Source organism: Pseudonaja textilis, chromosome 14, assembly GCF_049901715.1.
Source record: "Pseudonaja textilis isolate UNSWEBS1 chromosome 14, rPseTex1.2, whole genome shotgun sequence".
Classification (NCBI taxonomy): Eukaryota; Metazoa; Chordata; class Lepidosauria; order Squamata; family Elapidae; genus Pseudonaja; species Pseudonaja textilis.
Window position 1 is genome coordinate 10,586,520 of NC_142003.1, and position 19,562 is coordinate 10,606,081.

At 42.8% G+C, this 19,562-nt stretch overlaps 1 protein-coding gene across 1 annotated transcript in view; it reads right to left on the reverse strand.

Annotated features, from left to right (window-relative positions):
* The window catches only part of SEPTIN12 (septin 12), a 74,783-nt gene extending 56,070 nt beyond the window's left edge, over positions 1 to 18,713 (reverse strand). Inside the window, exons 1-3 of the mRNA XM_026704132.2 lie at positions 18,618 to 18,713; positions 18,331 to 18,463; positions 1,362 to 2,675 (exon numbers count right to left, since the gene is read on the reverse strand). Of these exons, the coding sequence (XP_026559917.1) occupies positions 1,362 to 2,675; positions 18,331 to 18,385 (1,369 nt within the window). The 5' untranslated portion in view covers positions 18,386 to 18,463; positions 18,618 to 18,713. The remainder of the gene's footprint in view (positions 1 to 1,361; positions 2,676 to 18,330; positions 18,464 to 18,617) is intronic.
* Positions 18,714 to 19,562: the final 849 nt, after the last annotated feature.

Below are 19,562 nucleotides of genomic sequence, written 5' to 3' on the forward strand. Positions count from 1 at the left end.
GAGAAGAGGAGAGGAGAACAGAACGGAACAGAACAGAATAGAAATAGAGTAAGAGTAAGAGCAAGAGTAGAGTAGAGTAGAATAGAAGTAGAGTAGAGTAGAGAAGAGAACAGGAGCAGAATGGAGTAGCGTAGAACAGAGTAAAATAGAATAGAATAGAGTAAATAGAAGTAGAGTAGAGTAGAGTAGAGTAGAGTAGAGTAGAGTACAGAATAGAATAGAATAGAATAGAATAGAATAGAATAGAATAGAATAGAATAGAATAGAATAGAATAGAATTTATTTGGCCAAGTGTGATTAGACACAGAAGAAAACACAAGAGGAGAAGCAACTTGGAGGATGCCTGATCACTTGGATCTTCTGTACCCTGGTTGGATTCGTTAAACATGCTAATTTGGGGCAAAATATGGTTGTGCGATTGTGGGAAACCTAACTGTGAATCCATCTGATGTACATTTCTTTGAGGGTAGCAGGTTAGATGAAGGCAGCCATTCTGTTAAGCTATGTTTTCTGTGATCGAATCTGGATCGGCCACCAGGATCAGAGGTTTTGTTGTTTGCTTGTGCTGCCCAAATGGCAACCAGTGGCTTAATGGCCAGCTATCAATGCACCCCAATCAATATCTAAAAAGCCACATACAACAGGCACCATATAAATATCACATACAGAACAGTACATACTCTGCTAGAAAGATGGTCCCTGAAGATGGGTTCCATCCCAAGTCCGAAAACTCTGAAGACAGAACCTCTGGTGCCAGTTACCGACCCAGATTAGATCCTACAACATTATCTTGGGTCATGTAATACATTCGCCTTCGTTATGTTTTGTGAGCTGTATGGATCCAGCGACACAAGGGTTGGATTCACACCAGAGGTGGGATTCAGCAGGTTCTGACCAGTTCTGGAGAACCAGTAGTGAAAATTTTGAGTAGTTCAGAGAACTGGGAAATCCCACCCCTGACTGGCCCCGCCAACCCCATCTCTTCTCTGCCTCCCATTGAGTCCCAGCTGATCGGCTGGGTCTTGTTTGGTTGCCCTGCACAGGAGAACGGAGCTGGAAAGCAGGTTAGTTGGGTGGGGAAGGAATGGAGATTTTGCAGTAACTTTCCCCTGGAGTGGGATGGAAATGGGGATTTTGAAGTATCCTTCCCCTGCCATGCCCACCAAGCCACGCCCACAGAACTGGTAGTAAAAAAAATCTGAATCCCACCACTGATTCATCCATGGCAATTAGCCATCCTGGAGTTCGATTGAGATTAGCTTAATGAGTTGTGTAACCTCAACCATTCTAGGTTTGTAGAAGGTGGCTTGAACAGGCCTGTGTGCTATTTCAGACGGCATCTAGAGCCCAACTTGACTCACCTTCTTTTAATGAGTTCCTCTCTGCAGACTCATCCTTCTTCTCAAAGATCTCCGGACGCTGGTCCCCAGACTCTTTCCCCGAGCTAAAAGGCACTCCTGAGTTTGAAGTATTGGAAGCATTCTGACAGGAGAGGGAATCTATCAGAGCATGACAGTTTTCTCTTGGGTTGGGCAAAGCCGGGCTCCCTTGGGGAGGTGGCGCTGTCACTGGAGACCCAAGAGCAGAAGACTGGGGAGTAGCGTGAGAAGTTGGAGATTGAGAGACAAGCTGGAAAGAGGCAGATGGTGGACGAGGAGCTTTTTGCTCTGTTTCTGATATCTCTGGCGGGCTTCCATAACAGGTTGCTAGGGAAGTGTCATGAGTTATGATCACTTGATCCTTGTTGGTCAGTTCTGGAGACGGATGAGACAGGCTGTGGCCAAAGTTGATCTGAAGCTGGGCCTTAGGCAAAGATTTGAGCCCAGGATCACCTACTGAAGGGAGAACTGGTGGGGTTCCAATGAACTTCTCCAGGCTGGTGGGAAACGTTTGAAGCTTTGCAGTTTGCTTGGAGGCCAAAGAACCCACCGAAGTCACATTGGCCAGCTGGCCTGCCCCCATGGCAGAGAAAGGAGAATCCTTTCGCGGTAACGTTCTATTCTTTGGAAGAGGCGAGATAGAATTTTGGTCTTGGGAGCTCCACCTGTTGGTAGGGTCAATGTTCGAGGTGGAGCAAAGGGTAGGACCGGGCCCCTGGTCTTCTGCGATATGCAAGTCAAGGGAAGGCAAGGAGCTGTGATTCACGGTAGCCTTGGAGACCTGCCGGATCGGACGCTCTACCTCGGCATGGAAGACATTCCCATGGGATGAGAACTTCTTCAGCAAAGGACTAGATAGCTGAGAGATCTCAATTCCAGGGGACTCGGATTGCCGAACAGGATTCGGAGGGCATATTGTGGGTGTTGGACACTCCAAACTGGAAGAAGAACTGTGAAGACTCTCATCGCTTCCTGGCCCTAAAGATGAAGAGAATCCATTGGGATTCAGCCGAGTTTGAAAAGAGGACACCCTGACGAGGTTGGTTCCATTAGCCCGAGGCAAATGAATGGTACCTCGGTTGAAAGACAGGCTGTTCGTGATCCTGGTTTTGGGGATCGGACTGTGCGAAGGGCTGGAGATGTTGCTCAGGCCGATGGGAGATGGATAGATGCTCTGCACGGGTCCTCTGGTTCTTTTCCCCTCTCCGTTTTCAGAGGGGCCGGGATTTACAGAAGATCTGGTTGAGCATGAAGGGACTTCTTCCACATCTTCCATCTCAAAGGACTTTTTCAAGGCTGCAGAAGAAAGTAAGAAGGGACACATAAACGGTCCATTAGACCAACAGTGGTCAAATATTCTTCCTTCATTTGTACAGGTTCTTTTGAAATTGTAGGGTTGTAGAATATATCAATTCTCCAGCTGGGTCTCAGATCTATCAAGATTCCAGCAATCAGCCTAATTAAATCATGATTCTCGAGCCAAACTTCAAAAAACTTTAAAGGATTTATTAGAGGTGACACACTGGCATTGACCTGTATGAAGCCAACTCTGCTGAACCAGGCCTGATGGGTGGACCCTCAAAAACAGGGGTCTCCAACCTTGGCAACTTTAAGCCTGGAGGAGTTCAACTCCCAGCTTTGCTGGCTGGGGAATTGAAGTCCCCCAGACTTAAAGTTGCCTAGGTTGGAGACCCCTGCTCTAAATGGTGTATGTGTGTCCAGGTGATTTTCTTTTTTCATTTGTGAGCCATATTTTCACCAGGGCTTCTGATTTCTTCGTGGCCACAGAATATCTATGAAAAAGAGCCTGGAGCCACAGATTGCATTAAACTCGCTTTTCTTAAGCCAGAGACCCACAAGATAACATTAAGTGCAAACATGTAAATCAGAACCCTTTAAGGAATTGATTGCATTAAGTCTCTTCCCTTTTGGGAACGCAGTTGATTTAGTTTAAAAAAATCAGAGGGGCGAGTGGTTAACATCTTAGCCTTTGCTTCTCCCTGTTTGATTAAATGGAAGGGGCAGCAGGTCAAATAATTGAATTTAGAGGACTTTGTTTGAAGGAGCAAAGCTGGAGGAATAGATAATAAGAAAGGATTTGGCCACTTCCTGACCTCACTTTGTGAATAAACCTGAGAATTTATTAGGAACAATGCATTGGTGTTTACAGACAGATGGGATTATCATTCCTTTGCAGCACACCTTCTGCTGTTTCTTTCTTGCTGTTTGGCCAGCAATCTGAGAACCTCTTTCCAACTGCCCATTGGTGATGTCTTGGTGGACATCACCAATAGGCACTTTCTTAGAAAGGAATACAAGTTTGAATAAATGCTAGACAAGATCCATCTTCTACGTTACTCCCTTTCTGCCCACTTCCGGCTCATGCAGTGTGGAATTACAATAACAACTCATGTGCTGCCATTTTAGTTTAGTTTAGCTTACTTTATTGTCATTGCACCTCCTACAACGAAATCAAACACCATCTTCAGTGCACATCATGACCTTGAAAATAAACACAAACACACATCCTTCACACGCCACACATTGAATTGAAAACTCCCGACACTGCACCAACACTGCACTATACAGTAGAATTCAAAAGAGCTACTGCCCTGGGATAGAAGCTGTTTTTCAGCCTATTTGTCCTTGTTTTTATTATCCCGTACTGTCTGCCAGATGGTAATAGTTCAAAAAATGGGTTCCCAGGATGAGATGGATCTTTGAGGATGTTTTGAACTTTCTTAAGGCAGCGGGAGCTATATTCTTCCAAAGTGGGAAGAGGGCAACCCATGATCCTCTGGGCCATGACGTTAACCCTCTGGAGCGCTGTCCTATCTGCCACTGTGCAATTGGCAAACCGTACATAGGTTTAGTAAGTTAAGATACTCTCTATGGTGCAGCAGTAGAAGGTTACCAGCAGTTTTTCATTCAGTTGTTGTTTTCTGAGAAGCCTCAGGTAGTATAATCTCTGCTGGGCCCTTTTGACCAGGGCTGCAATGTGGGCACCCCTGGTCAGGTCCTCTTTTAGGGTAACACCCAGAAACTTAAAACTGGCCACTTGGTCCACTCAGTCTCCATTGATAAGCAAGGGCTGGATGTCTGACCTGTTCCTTCTATAATCCACTATAAGCTCCTTGGTCTATTGGTGTTGAGGACCAAGTTATTGTCTCCACACCACGAAAGCAACCGGTCCACCTCATCTTGGTAGGCAGACTCATCCCCACCGCGCCCCGGAGATGAGTCCCACCACTTTTTAGTTCTTTTTAGCACGGATATTAACTAGTCTGCAAGAAAACAACCAAGCATAGAGAGCACCCAGGATCCCACAGTTCAACTCTGAGCTACCAATATTGTCTTCAGCTGGCACTTGTACATCAACAGAAGGCAAACTGCATCCCCCTTTAGCATTGATAAAGTTGCCTAGTTAGGTAATGAAACGCCTACAGGAAAAACAACCCAGTTCAGAGAGTACAAAAGACCCCAAAAGTTCAACCCTGAGTTACAAATATTCTATTCAATCAATTCTTTAACTAAGTTGGGAAGTTAGCTCGCCTCCAATTATAGTGTGGGACACAAAACCTTTGACTGTTTCGGTTGCACAGAACTTGAAAACTGAACTCTGTTTTCTGGTAACCTAGTTAACTGGTAACCAGAAACAGGGACCATTTTCGGTTCGTCTGAGTGCAAAGAGGTGACCATGAGCTACTCTTGAGTTGTGAGAGAAATGCTAGGGGCCATAGGCCCCCAAAGCAGTGGATAGGACCAGGGTGAAAGCTAAAGAAAATCGAGAAGGGATATGGTTATTTTCCAATCATGCATTTAATCATCTTCTCTTTGTGTCAAATGAGAATTGATAGTTTAGAAGGAAGATCTCTAGGGTCAGCCCATGGCTTTTAGGAGACCCTATTCAGAATACAGAATAATAGAGTTGGAAGGGACTTTGGAGGTCTCCTAGTCCAACTCCCGCATATGCCCATCTCAACCGAACCATTTTGCTCAAGTACTGTGCTGTGATGAATGTTATTTTCAGATTCTGGCCACACATAAGGCAAGTTGTTTTGACATGGGGATGCCATTTGTCATTTGTCTGGTACAGAGACCGAGGTACACCTGTCTCCCACCCTCTTACACAGGCAATCATCAAATAGGATGTGAGCCAGGTCTTCTACTTCTGCCGCTCCACAAATACAGAGACATCCATTGTAGGGTATAGAGTGGAATCTCCCATATCTGACCATTGTGTCAAGCTGTTCAAGTCTCACTCGCATAAATATCTCCCTAAGATGTTTCAGCAGTTGTAACTTTAAATAGCTGTCTGTTGGAAAAAGTACATCTTCGATTGCTCCACTAAAGAACTGTGTTTAGGCCACAACAGTTCTGGTTAACCAAGGAATGAAACAGTCTTGCATGAGGTTGTCCAGGTCCTCAGGGTATAGTGTCACATTCTTCTTTGTCACCTAACTGACTTGTTTTGAACGCTCTTGGGGGGGTAGTGGCATTTGCTGCAAGCAATCCCTTTGCTCTCCTCCTCCTCCTCCTCCTCCTCAAGATAATTGGTCTGTTTGAAATGTAAGCAAGCTTTCATCAATACCTTCAGGTTATCCACTCACTTCTGCAACTGTAGTGCTATCCCTGATTAAATTAATTCAGAACAGCCCGTATTCACTTTTTTAAAACAAATCTCACGTGTGTGTTGGCTGTATGGGCTGCCATTTAAAAACAAAAACCTACAAGAACTAAAGGAGAAAAAAAAAAGAGGTGTCCAAAACTTCTGGAGAACATCAGGTTTTATACTCCCGGTTTGCACTATTTCATATCCTTATATGGGAAACCCTGCAAAATCTAGAGCAAAGTTCAGCCAAAGCAGAATAGGAGTCCGATGTTTTGTAAACTAGAAATAGGAATATGAATCTGTTCAAAATATTAGCATTTTTCGCTTGGCCCCTTCCACCCGCTGGAGAAGAAACAAAGGGGGCAACCCTTGAAATGTAGCTCTCCTGTCTCCAATCGTCTGTTTGTTTAGGAGATGCAATCTTATCTCCCTTGTCTCCAGCAGGCAACAAGATTCCCACCTCATTCTCCCATCAAAGACTCCCCTAACCACCTCACTAAAGGAGAGCATCGGGTTTCACAGGTAGCACTGAGGGAGGGTTGGGAGGCCCCATGGCTTTGAAAAAGCATCTCTATACACCATCTGGCCCTGGGTGGCAAACCTTTGGCTGAAATAGGCAATCTGTATATTGAGCTCCTTCCCTTGGTGCCCACGGAACTCTCCGCTTCGTTCACCTGAAGGCAGGACAATGAGCAATGGATGGAGACTAAGGAAGCAGAGAAGCACCCTAGAACTAAGGAGAAATTTCCTGACAGCGAGAACAAATAACCAGTGGCTTCTGCCTCCAGAAGTTGCAAGGGATCCAACACTGGAAGTTTTTTTTAAAAAAGATGTTGGTTAACCATTTGTCTGAAATGGTGTAAGGCTTCCTGCCTGAGCAGGAGGTTGGACCTACAAGATTCCCTTCCAAATCTGTTATTCTGTTCTGTTCTATTCTATTTCTATTCCATCTTCTATCCTATCCTATCCCATCAAATCTTCTCTTCTCTTCTCTTCTCTTCTCTTCTCTTCTCTTCTCTTCTCTTCCCTTCCCTTCCCTTCCATTTCTATGCTATGCTATGCCATGCCATGCCATGCCATGCCATGCCATTCCTATTCCTATTCCTATTCTATTCTATTCTATTCTATTCTATTCTATTCTATTCTATTCTATTCTATTCTATTCTATTCTATTCCATTCCATTCCATTCCATTCTATTTTCTATTCCATTCCATTCCATTCCATTCCATTCCATTCCATGCCATGCCATGGCATGCCATGCCATTCCTATTCCATTCCATTCCATTCCATTCCATTCCATTCCATTCCATTCCATTCTATTCTATTCTATTCTATTCTATTCTATTCTATTCTATTCTATTCCATTCTATATTCCTACTCCACTCTACTCTATTGATTCCTATTCCTATTCCATTCCATTCTAAAGAGTTGGCCTTGAGTCTTAAGCATGGCGGCAGCTCAACAGCTAGAAGCAAGCTGAGAAAAGGCAGCTTCAGTTCATTTATTTGCTTGACCCCTGCCCTCCAGCTGTTTTCCCCAGCACCTGCTTGATCTCGAGTGTCCATCACAAAGGAGAACCTTTCCCCACCTCCCTGGGGGTGAGAAGGAGACCTTTGCCCCTGCTGCCCTTCAATCCCTCTCCACCAACACCTCCAGCGCTGACCCCTGAACCAAATGGAGAACATGACAGCAAGCACTCCGTCACTGTCACTGGGGAATCAAAAGGCTGGCTGGAGGGACTCCAAACATCCGTGCAGCTGGAAGGGTCCTTATGCAAAAACTGACCCAAATGACCAACAATTGACTGAGAAGTGAGAACCAGGGATAGGAATCTGATGCTATCGTCCATCTCTAAACATTGGAGTTTTAGTCCTGCGCTGGAGAAGTTATAGCAGAGGAAAATAGATAAGAAGGGATCTTATCTATTCACTGTTAATATCGAATGTGATCTGATTGCTTATTAATAACCTTTGACTATCACTGTTGTATCTTTTGATTCTTGATGAATGTATTTTATTTTTTCTCTATGTACACTGAGAGCATGTGCACTGAAGACAAATTCCTTGTGTGTCCAATCACACTTGGCCAATAAAGAATTCTATTCTATTCTATTCTATTCTATTCTATTCTATTCTATTCTATTCTATTCTATTCTATTCTATTCCCTACTCTACTCTACTCTACTCCATTCCATTTCATTCCATTCTATTCCTTTACTGTACTCTAATTCTATTCCATTCCATTCCATTCATTTCTATTCCTCTACTGTACTTTAATCCTATTCTATTCTGTTCCGTTTCATTCCATCCCTTTACTGTACTCTAATCCTATTCTATTCTATTCTATTCTATTCTATTCTATTCTATTCTATTCTATTCTATTCTATTCTATTCTATTCTATTCTATTCTATTCCACTCTACTCTATTCTATTCCATTCCATTTTATTCTATGGAGATTCTCAGTCATCCAGGCCAGGGTTATCCCAAAGGTGATCCCCCCCCTCCAAAAAAAAAAAGAGGCTAGGAATACTCTTTATTGGCCAAGTGTGACTGGATAAGAAATTTGTCTTGAGTGTATAAGCTGCTCCCAGGGTACATACAAACTACAAAGTGGTAAGTCATAGATCATAAATCATAAGATACAAACAACAAGTGACAAATGATAAGATTAAGATATCAGTAGGAGGAGATAGTAGGAAAGATGAGAAGATGAGAAAGAAAAGAAGGTAACTGGACTTTCTTGGTTCGATGAACAGAAGAAGCTTCTTGGATGAGAAGCAAAACGTTGTTAAGGGGAAAAAAAATAAGTAAGTCCAGTTGCCTTTTGAAAAAAGCACCTTTGAAAGTCCAAACGGCTGGTAGTTAAAGCACCGGGCTAGAAACAGGGAGATCCCGAGTTCCAGTCCTGCCTAGGCACAAAATCAGCCAAGAGATTTGGCTTTATTCCCTCTCTCTAATCCTTTGGAAGAAGAAGACTGTTAGGAATATGAGTCACCTAACAGCTATTTGAGTTAGAAAGATATAAACCAGGACAAACATTTTAAAACTATATCTTTAAGAAGAAGTAAAACTGTAATTAGGTGTGGTTTCTCAAATGGCCATAAGATGGAGCCAGAAACCTGGTTTGTCTTAGTCTGAGTCTCAGAAGAGAGTGTGAGTGTATCTCTGTTTCCTTCTGTTGGAAAGTGTTGCTGTTCCTCCATTTTTCCTGGATTTAATGTAAGTCTGTTACTGAACTGTTTTATGACACTGGACTTTGTTATTGAATTATTTTTGGATTGAAAACTGACTGATTTAACCTGTGAATGACTTTGGACTGCCTATTTTGAACTTTGCTTAAACGTTTATTGAAAGTAAAACCCTACATTTACTGGACAGTGTATCTGTGTGCTGTATGTGTATTATTCAAACACTCCTCTCAAAATACGTCTCCCTGTATGCGCTCATTCTCCTAATGGGGAATTACCTCAACAAAGACAAGGGCCAACTGTCTCTAAAAAAATCTTTCCAAGAAAATTGCAGGGATTATTTGAAGGCACACAAACACAATCCAGGTTTGTGTATGCAATAAGAGCCGATGACAAAGGCAGAATGGTTGACATGGGATTTGGGTTGCCAGAATGCTTCCTGGTTTCCATCAGTAAGAAATTATGTGGGTCTATCATTCATTACAATCCTGATCATCAATCACAAGGGACACGGTGGCTCAGTGGCTAAGACGCTGAGCTTGGCAACCAGAAAGGTCAGCTGTTCGGTCGTTCAAATCCAGAGCACCACGTCATGGAGTGAGCTCCCGTTCCTTATCCCAGCTTCTGCCAACCTGTTAGTTCGAAAGCATGTAAAAAAATGCAAGTAGAAAAATAGGAACCACTTTGGTGGGAAGGGAACAGCGTTCTGTGCACCTTCGGCATTTAGTCCTGCCAGCCAAATGACCACGGAGATGTCTTTGGACAGCGCTGGCTCTTTGATTTTGTAACAGAGATGAGTACCAGCCCCTAGAGCTGGAAACGACTAGCACGTATGCGCGAGGGGAATTTTTATCTTCATCATTCATTACAATCCTGGTCATCAATCACATTTCCATCCCACTTGGGATATTACGCCAGCAGCACATAAGGGCGAGTGGATTGGAAGAAATCTTGTTTTCAGTCTCCAGTCTAGCAGGCTTCAGCCCATCCCTCCACCCACTTAATAAATGTCTATTCATAATTTCTAGGGGAACAGCTGGCAGCTATGAGCCCAGCCTGCCCCCTACATCTGTGGGGGAAGGAGAGGAGGAGGAAGAAAGCTCACACAGGAGTTTTTCTGCTCCCGATGCCTCTTTCATAGAAACATCCAGAAGCATTCCTCATTGGAGGAAGTGCAGGGTCCCAACGCGAAAAGTACCACCAACCAACCAACTCGGATTTCAGAACATAGAACAATAGAGTTGGAAGGGACCCTGGAGGTCTTCTAGTCCAACACCCTGCCTAGTCAGGAATCCCTACACCACTTCAGACAAATGGTTATCCAACATCTTTTTAAAAACTTCCAGTGTTAGAGCATCCACAACTTCTGGAGGCGAGTTGTTCCACTGGTTAATTGTTCTCACTGTCAGGAAATTTCTTCTTAGGTTCTAGGTTGGATCTTTCTTCGATAGGTTTCCATGTGTCACTTGTTGTCATGCTCTCACATGCTTTGGAGACTAGATCCACTCCTTCGTCTCTGTGACAATCCCTCGAACATCGGAAGACAGTGATCATGTCTCCTCTTTTCCTTCTCTTTGTTAGATCAGACATTCTCAGTTCCCGCAACCATCCATTGTTCAATTGAGCTTCAAAACCCCTTATCATCTTTGTTGCTCTTCTCTGCACTCTTTCTAGTGTCTCAACATCTTTTTTCTGTTTGTACCGTGTAACTATAGACAATTGTAAAATCAAAGGAACGTGCAATTTCATGACTAAGATGGCTTTTCTAGGTTGACTGAAAGGCCAGTTTTTCTTATGAGCTAAGGAAGATACCGACATTCTGACAGCCCATCTGGACTAAGATCAATAAAGGCACCATTTATCCTCTCAAAAAAAGGACTGGTTTCATCTTGCCTAGATTCTCCCAAGATCAAATTAAAATCCCATCTCTTCCCAAATTGAGACCTGTCTCACGGTCTCTCTTACTTCCTCCAAGTTAGGTTCTTCCAAAGGTGCTTTTTTTTTTCCCTTCAAGAGGCAACTGGCATTTCTGGTTTTTCTTTTAAGATGTTCTGCTTCTCATCCAAGAAGCTTCTTCAGCTCTCTGACAGGATGGTGGGGAAATGGAAGGATTTCTACTCCTTGCAGACAGCTGGTCATTTGCATCTTTTTAGAGTGTTGTCAAGGCCACTTGGAGGTTTGTCTGTGTCTTCAGGATCACCTGAGTAGTACAAATGGGTGTGGAAGGACCATTTATCTGAGAACACATAAACCTCCAAGTGGCCTCAACGACTGTCTAGAGTCTAAAAGAATGCAAATGACTGGCTGTCTGCAAGGAATGTAAATCCTTCCATTATCCACCATCCAGTCAGAGCGGAAGAAGCTTCTTGGATGAGAAGTGAAACATCTTCAAGGAAAAACAAAGAAAGTCCAGTTACCTCTCGAAAAAAAGCACCTTTGGGACAACCATGACCTGGATGACTGAGAATCTCCATAGACAAGTTAGGTTCTTCTGCTAAAAATTTCTAGGTCAAACATGTTCCTGATCCTTCAGGCAGTGGTGGGATTCAGCCAGTTCACACCAGTTCACAAAAACCGGTTGTTAACTTTCTGAGCAGTTTGGTGAACTGGTTGTTGGAAGAATGTCAGTTTTAAAATTCAGCTGCCACATGTTTTTTTTTTCCGAGAGTTAGAGGAGTTGAAAAGTTCAAGGTTCTTCTGTATGTCGTATTAAGAATTTCCAGTTGCAGTTAATTGGCTCTCGTGATTTATGAAGTGTAGAAGTGGGAGGAGAGAAGGTGGATTCTGTGTAACTCAGGAAAAAGCTTTCACTTGGGAAATTGCTTTTGACATGCCAGATCTAGTTCTAATAAATCAATTGGAGAGATAACATCTCGGAGTGATTGATATCATGGATACTTTCTGGATGCCTTACATAGAAATCATTAGGGCAGAGAACCGGTTGTTAAATGATTTGAATCCCACCACTGCCTTCAAGTCCTGCAGATGTTTGAAGAAGGCCTTCTCATCCACACCAGTGGCCAACAAGATCTGTCTCAGAGGTAGGAGGTCTTGATCACGGTTGAGCCCCCCAAGGGTTTCTAGGTATTGTGGAGTTCCTCCCTCCCTCCTCACCCCACTTCTTCTCATGCGTTCCGACTCCAAAGTTTCCTTAATTACAAACTGTGAAATGTGGGAAGAGAGACAGGGCTACAGCAACAGCTGGTAACTGGAACCCTTCAGCAAAAAAACCAAAAACAACAAAACTGTTTCTCCTTTCTCTCTCCCTCTCGCTGCGGGAGACACACGCTAGTGATTGCAGCCTGTCTGGGTTCCAACTTGGAGCAGTCTCTCCACAGAGGTTCCCTGAAGGAGCTTTTAGAGTAAAACTCTATCCTTCTGTCATGGTGGGGTGGCCTGAATTATCTCAATTTCAGCTTTGTGTGGGAACAAAGCAGCTGCTCTGAAGTGAGGCCAATTGCCGAAGAACGCTGTTTTTTTTTTTCCTCTCTCTCCCTGCTTCTTGCAAAATCTTGGAGCTTCTCAATATACAGGGTAGAATAGAATAGAACTGGATGGGACCTTGGAGGTCTTCTAGCCCAACCCACTGCTCAAGCAGGAGACCATTTCAGACAGGTGGTTGCCCAATCTCTTCCTAAAAGCCTCCAGCGATGAAGCAACCACAACTTCTGGAGGCAAGTTGTTCCAGTGGTTAATTGTTCTAGCTGTCAGGAAATTTCTCCTTCGTTCTAGCTTGCTTCTCTCCTTGTTTCCACCCGTTGCTTCTTGTCCTGCCTTCAGGTGCTTTGGAGAATAGCTTGACTCCCTCTTCTTTGGGGCAGCCCCTGAGATATTGGAAGACTGCGATCATGTCCCCCTTTGTCCTTCTTTTCTCTAAACCCAATTCCTGCAGCCATTCTTCATATGTTTTAGTCTCCAGGCCTTTGATAATCTTAGTTGCTCTTCTCTGCGCTTTTTCCTAAGCCTCAATATCTTTTTTATAATATGACCAAAACTAGATGAAGTGTGGTTTTACTAAGGTTTCATCTGAAATCTCTGCTACATCAAGACTAAATCATTCCGCTGATTAATTATTTTCATTGTTAGGAAATTTCTTAGTTCTAAGTTGCTTCTCTCTTTGATCAGTTTCCAACCATTATTTCTTGTCCTGCCCTCTGGTGCCTTGAAGAATAGATTGACCCTCTCTTCTTTGTAGCAGCCCCTCAAATACTGTAATACTGTCATCCTGTCACCCCTAATTCTTCTTTTCTTTAGACCAAATCCAAACCCAAATCCTGCAACCGTTCTTCATATATTTTAGTCTCCAGGCCTTTCATCATCTTAGTTGCCCTTCTCTGCACTTTTTCCTCAGACCATAGTCAAGCAAAGCAGGACATAATGTGAAATCCTATAGCTGGGTCCACAACCATTTACACTCAGTTTGCTTTTGGTTTAACACAAGGCATTAACCAGTCCATTATGGCAACAGAAATCATGGTTGCATGATTTCTTAGCATGTTATGTAAACCAGGACCATGACTTTTCCCCCAAACTTTGGCTAAAACAAGCCACTGCTTAGCAGCATATATGAATCTAAGGTCAACCGTGATTCCAGGCAGTTTGTCTAGAAATGATAAAAAAAAAAACTTTTCATAGGGAATCTGTTATAGAAATCCAGTTTTGCTCTGTTTGGTTGAATAACATAGAGTTGAAGGTAACATTTTATGCTTTGAAATGTGGGTGTGTTTGGGGAAAATGGAAAGCCAGAGAGGCCTTATCTGTGTATGTAAAATAATTTTATGGAAGTTTCACACCACTTACGTTAGCTTGAATTCCAACTTTAAAAGTACCTCTTCAAAGGACTCTTACCATACCCCAGTCCTTATATAAACATGTTAAAGTATATAGAGGGAAGGTATATCTTATGTACTCAGTAATTTTTTTCTCCTTATATACATTCACCCTTGCAAATATACTGCCGTATATTCTGAATTTTTAGCTTAACTTTCCTGGTTGGTTCGTCAATTTCTACTGGGTGAAGCAAGGAAATCTATAGAATGATTTTCTAAACTTTATCAACTTTAAGATGTGTAGACTTCAATTCCTGGCATTCCCCCAGACGGTTGGAAGGGACCTTGGAGATCTTCTAGTCCAACCCATTGCTGAGGCAGGAGACCCTATACTATTCCAGGCAAATGCTTGTCCAACCTTTTCTTGAAAACCTCCAGTGATGGAACACCACAATTTCTGGAGGCAAGCCATTCCACTAATTAATTATTTTCACTTTCAGGAAATTTCTCAACTCAAATCATGTTGTTGATAGTCTAATAATGAGTAGATTGATCTGGCATGCTAATTGTTTACAAACTTCAAATTCTGGAGTACACCACAAATCATTCCGCTGCAATCTTTCTTGGTCTCAAATTAAAGAATATATATATATATATTCTTTATTATATTATACTATATTATATTATACATAATATATATGGTTATAAGCAGGTTATATTTTTCTCCCAGTTCTAAATGAGCTCATACATGCATGCCTTTCAAGTTTAAACCATCATCCGATCACTTTGGCTTAGTGCATTGTTTGCTTTACAAACCAAGATTGATAGCTTACTGGGTTGTGTGAAGCTAGCCACTGTGGTGCATATACCCTAATTTGTGGGTGAACATAGAGAAAGATAATTCCATTGTTTGGGTCATTTTTGAGGGGTCCTTGGTGCTCTCTGAGCTTGGTTGTTTTCTTGCAGACGTTTCATTACCAAACTAGGTAACACCATCAGTGCTACTAAGGGAATAGGTTTTGCTCTCCATTTACATTCTTAGTAGCCTGCCCTGTCAGTGTTGGTGGCAGTGATCTTGGAGATTCTTTGGTTGGGCTGTTTACCGTTAGCCTGTGTGACAGTTCCTTGACTGACAGTTCCATTTTTGTTTTGCTTTTTTCTTAGATTTACTAAGGCTAACCAGCTCCAAAATAAGCATTGTTGGGATGCTAAGCAGAGGAGAGGTTGAAAGACAAAAGAGTCATTTTTCATTTGGTTTGCAAGGGGAGGTCTGTTTGTTTGTTTTTTCAACCAAGAAGCTTCTCAGATGAACTGCGCTACCATCTTCTCAAATGTCCTACCTCAAAACACCGGCAATTGGCTCCGCAGGCTCACAGCTGGCCCCTTCTCACTTAGCACCAGCAAACTGTGACTTATCCTCACCCTGGTTTTGCAGATAGATTCTGTCCTTAACCATCCAGCTTGCCCTGTGGCCTTCAGCTTGGATTCAATCCAGAAACGTAAATGAGCAGAATACATTTGCAACTGGAAGAACTTCCTATTCTTCTCACTTCATACTGTGTTGGTTCTCAGCATATCTCAGGCCGAGTCATCCTGGACATAAACTGTTCCAACTTCTACCCTCAAAACGACGCTATAGAGCCCTGCACACCAGAACAACTAGACACAAGGACAGTTTTTTCCCAAATGCCATCACTCTGCTAAACAAATATTTCCCTCAACACTGTTCAACTATTACAAAGTCTGCACTACTATTACTGTTAATCTTCTCATCACTCCTTATCGCCCATCCCCTCCCTCTTGTGACTGTATGACTGTAACTTTGTCGCTTGTATCCTTACGATTTATATTGACTGTTTCCTAGTATGATTTGATTGTTGATTGTACCCTATGACTATCATTAAGTGTTGTACCTTATGATTCTTGACTCTTGATGAATGTATCTTTTCTTTTTATGTACACTGAGAGTATTTATACCAAGACAAATTCCTTGTGTGTCCAATCACACTTGGCCAATAAAGAATTCTATTCTATTCTATCCTATCCTATCCTACCCTACCCTACCCTACCCTACCCTATCCTCTATTCTGTTCTATTCTATTCTATTCTATTCTATTCTATTCTATTCTATTCTATTCTATTCTATTCTATTCTATTCTATTCACTCTATTCTGACAAGTAAAGTCAATGGGGAAACTAAGTTCACGTAACGACCATGTGACTAATTTAAGATTCACTTAACAAAAGTGGCGAGAAAAGTCATAGAGTGGGACAAAACTCCCTTAAGAAATTTCTCACTTAGCAACATACATTATGGGCTCAATTGTGGTCGTATGTTGAGGATGGCCTGTACACTTTGAGGATTCCATTTTGATCTTTTGAAATAGATTTTGAGGTCTATTGATGACTCCCCTCTCTAGAAATCTAATTTAACCAACTCTCGGGCTGGAAATTAGTCCATGCTCTCCTCTTGGGGTGCAGTTTTGCAACTTTACAGTCTAGAAATCTTGTTAGGAAAAAAATCCTCCCCCCCCCCAATAACTAAGACATACATCATTATAAATCTTTACTCTCTTCAATGGGTCAGATTTAGAAGAGAAACGCTGCCTCCCGAATAAGAAGGGGTTAAAAAAAACAACCTTATAAAGCACTTTCAAAGAAAATAAAACTCATTTCTAATGTGGGAAGATGGGTGAGTAGGGAGGAAGAAGAGTGAAAAAATTGGAAATGGATAGAATCCGTAAGAGAGGCGAGAGGAGGTCATACAATTCACAAATAGGTGTATGGAGAAGCAAGAATGTTTCATATGGATAGAAAGAAAAAGAAAAAGGAAGGAAGGAAGGAAGGAAAGAAGGAAGAAAGAAAAAAAAGGAAAAAAGGAAAGAAAGAAAGAAAGAAGGAAGGTAGGAAAGAAAGAAGAAAGAAAGAAAGAAAGAAAGAAAGAAAGAAAGAAAGAAAGAAAGAAAGAAAGAAAGAAAGAAAGAAAGGGGAATAGTGTGACTGATATGGTATATATGTAAATATGTTAAACTGGTGCTTCTTAAACTTTTTTCTCTCAGGATTGTTTCTCACTTTTAAAAATTATGGAGGACCCCAAAGAGCTTTATCAATATTTACCACATTAAAAATAAAATTACACATATCCGCTGCTGCTGCTGCTTCTCATGATTATTTAATGGGATCTTAAAACGGAATGGTTTTTCAATTTCCCAATGTTGGCTGGTAAATAATTGTGATTTTGCAAACACTGAGACTGTCACAGGGGAACTCCAGGAATTCTAGAACCACACATTAAGAAATATTAAGAGTAAACAATCGTCAATAGTAAATGGCAGCTTGCAACATGTGGGTTGTCAAAATGCAGCTTTATAAAGCTTTGTATTTAGGTATATATTTTATATGCATACTAGATCGATACCCATGCTTCGCTATGAAACTGTGTGGTCGGGCTTAAATTTTGAGGAGGAAAATAGGGGGGGAAATTCTGCCTCTGCCTACCAGCATCCATCGGTATTCATCCAGCTTGTCAGTGTGTGAGAGAGTTGAGGTCTGTTTGGAAACTGAAATAGTACTGGCTATGTGAGCAAGAAGGAGACAGCAGGGAGCCTGGGCGTGGCTTAGATCAACTGTTCTGTACTTAAAGCCGCTTGGTGCTGTAAAGTAAAACTGAAACTCCTCTCCTCTGCTTGTGTTTTGCATTTGGAACAGATTTCCTTTCAGGTGGGGAGGGGGAGTAGAACTCCTTAGCATCAGAGCGTGTTAATAATAATATAGGAAATATTATTGCTCTGATGGTCATTTCAAAAAACCCTTTCTTAGCGAGCACCTAGAAGCCAAGAGGAACATACGCGCCAAGTTTCAAGTTTGTAAGCTTTACGGTTCCGGAGATTTTGTCATGATGCATGAGTGGCATTTCGCTTTTTTATATAGAGAGATTTAATGTCTCCTTCAGAAGGTGACAACATCAACAGTTTCTCTTCACTCCGTCAAACGTGAGCAGGTTTCTACCTTTGTAGCCTCTACCGAGGAGAACTAAAGACGTACAAGGGTGGCACTGAACAAATGAGCTGTTCTCCAGATTTTTCCGAAAAATATGCGGTTGGGTTCCTCTTGCCCCACCTCCTCCCAGGAGTGGGACCTGACCTTCTTTGCACTAATTTAGCTTTCCCTGAACCAAATAAACGATTGTTTTTTATGAAGACACTGGGTGGCTTAAAAAGGTGATGGACATTTTAACCCTTCCTTTGACAACGTACTTTTTAAAAAAAATCTCAAGCAGCCTTCAAAACTCAGAAGGTACAGAGAAAAGGTGAGCGGCAACGATCTTTGGAAAAGCAGTAATCCTTTTCCCAGGTGCCTCGTTCCTCCTCCAGCCACTTACCTTCGAAGTCTGAAAGGATCCCATCCAGATGTTCCTTCACTGACAATTGAGACATCCTCCTTTCCGAGGAGCTTGCTAATTCACGCTTGCCGGGATCCAGTGCAGCTGCCTTTTCTCCCCCCGCCCAGAGATCCTGCAGAAAAACAACAACAAGGGCAACAGAGAGATTTAGACTCCCCCAAGTTTGCAAAGTCCATAACTTTTGTTTCTACGTGAGTCAGGGAGCTTTCGCATCGGGTGAGGGTGGCGGTGGGGTTAGATTTCTGCCCCGTCCCTCTGGCGCTCACCTTCCGAGGCTGCCCGCCTGGTGGCTACAGAAAAGGAGTAGAAGCAGCAGAAAACAAAGTCTCCTTCCCTTCTGTCCCCCTCTTTCCAGAAAGCTCACCCCCCCCCCCCACTCCCAACCCACCCCAGCTTAACTCTTCCAGGGATTACATTGGCTGGTTGGGTTTGCCTGGCCCTTCTTTGCAGGGGAAAGAGGAGCGGAGGGGAGGAGAGACAGCCAGGGAGGGAGGGAGGGACAAGGGGAGAAGGGAGGGTTTGAACAGGGCAGGGGGCTCTGAGGTGCTTTCGGCAGACTGGGAAAAGCAAGAAGAGAAGCTGTTTGAGTCCAAGAAACAAGGAGAAGAAGCAGCTGCTGGTGTGGGACACGCAGCCCTTTTACCCCCTTCCGCTGCTTTCCTCCTCTCCGGATTTTCCATCCTTCAGGATTTGGGTTTGGCTAGTTTAGAGGAAAGAATTAGGGGTGACATGATAGCAGTATTCCAGTCTTTGAGGGGCTGCTCCAGAGAAGAAGGGGGTCCATTTATTCTCCAAAGCACCAGAGGGCAGGACAAGAAACAAGGGATGGAAACTAACCGATGAGAGAAGCAACCTGGAATTAAGGAGAAACTTCGTAACAGTGAGGACCATTAACCGGTGGAACAGAAGCTGCCTCCAGAAGTTGAGGGTGCTCCCATCACTGGAGGTTTTTAAGAAGAGACTGGACAGTCACTTGTCTGAAATGATATTGGTTCTCCTGCTTGAGCAGGGGGCTGGACTAGAAGACCTCAAGGTCCCTTCCAGCTCTGTTCAGATTCTATTTTGATAAGGCCTGGCTGGGTGAGTTTCCCGCCAGAGTTTGCCAGCTTTTTAAAGTTTAGCCCTTGGGCCTTTGAAAGTGTCCCAAATTGGAGGGAGGAAATAAATTTTCTATCTCTTATCTATCATCGCTCTATCTACTTATCACCTAT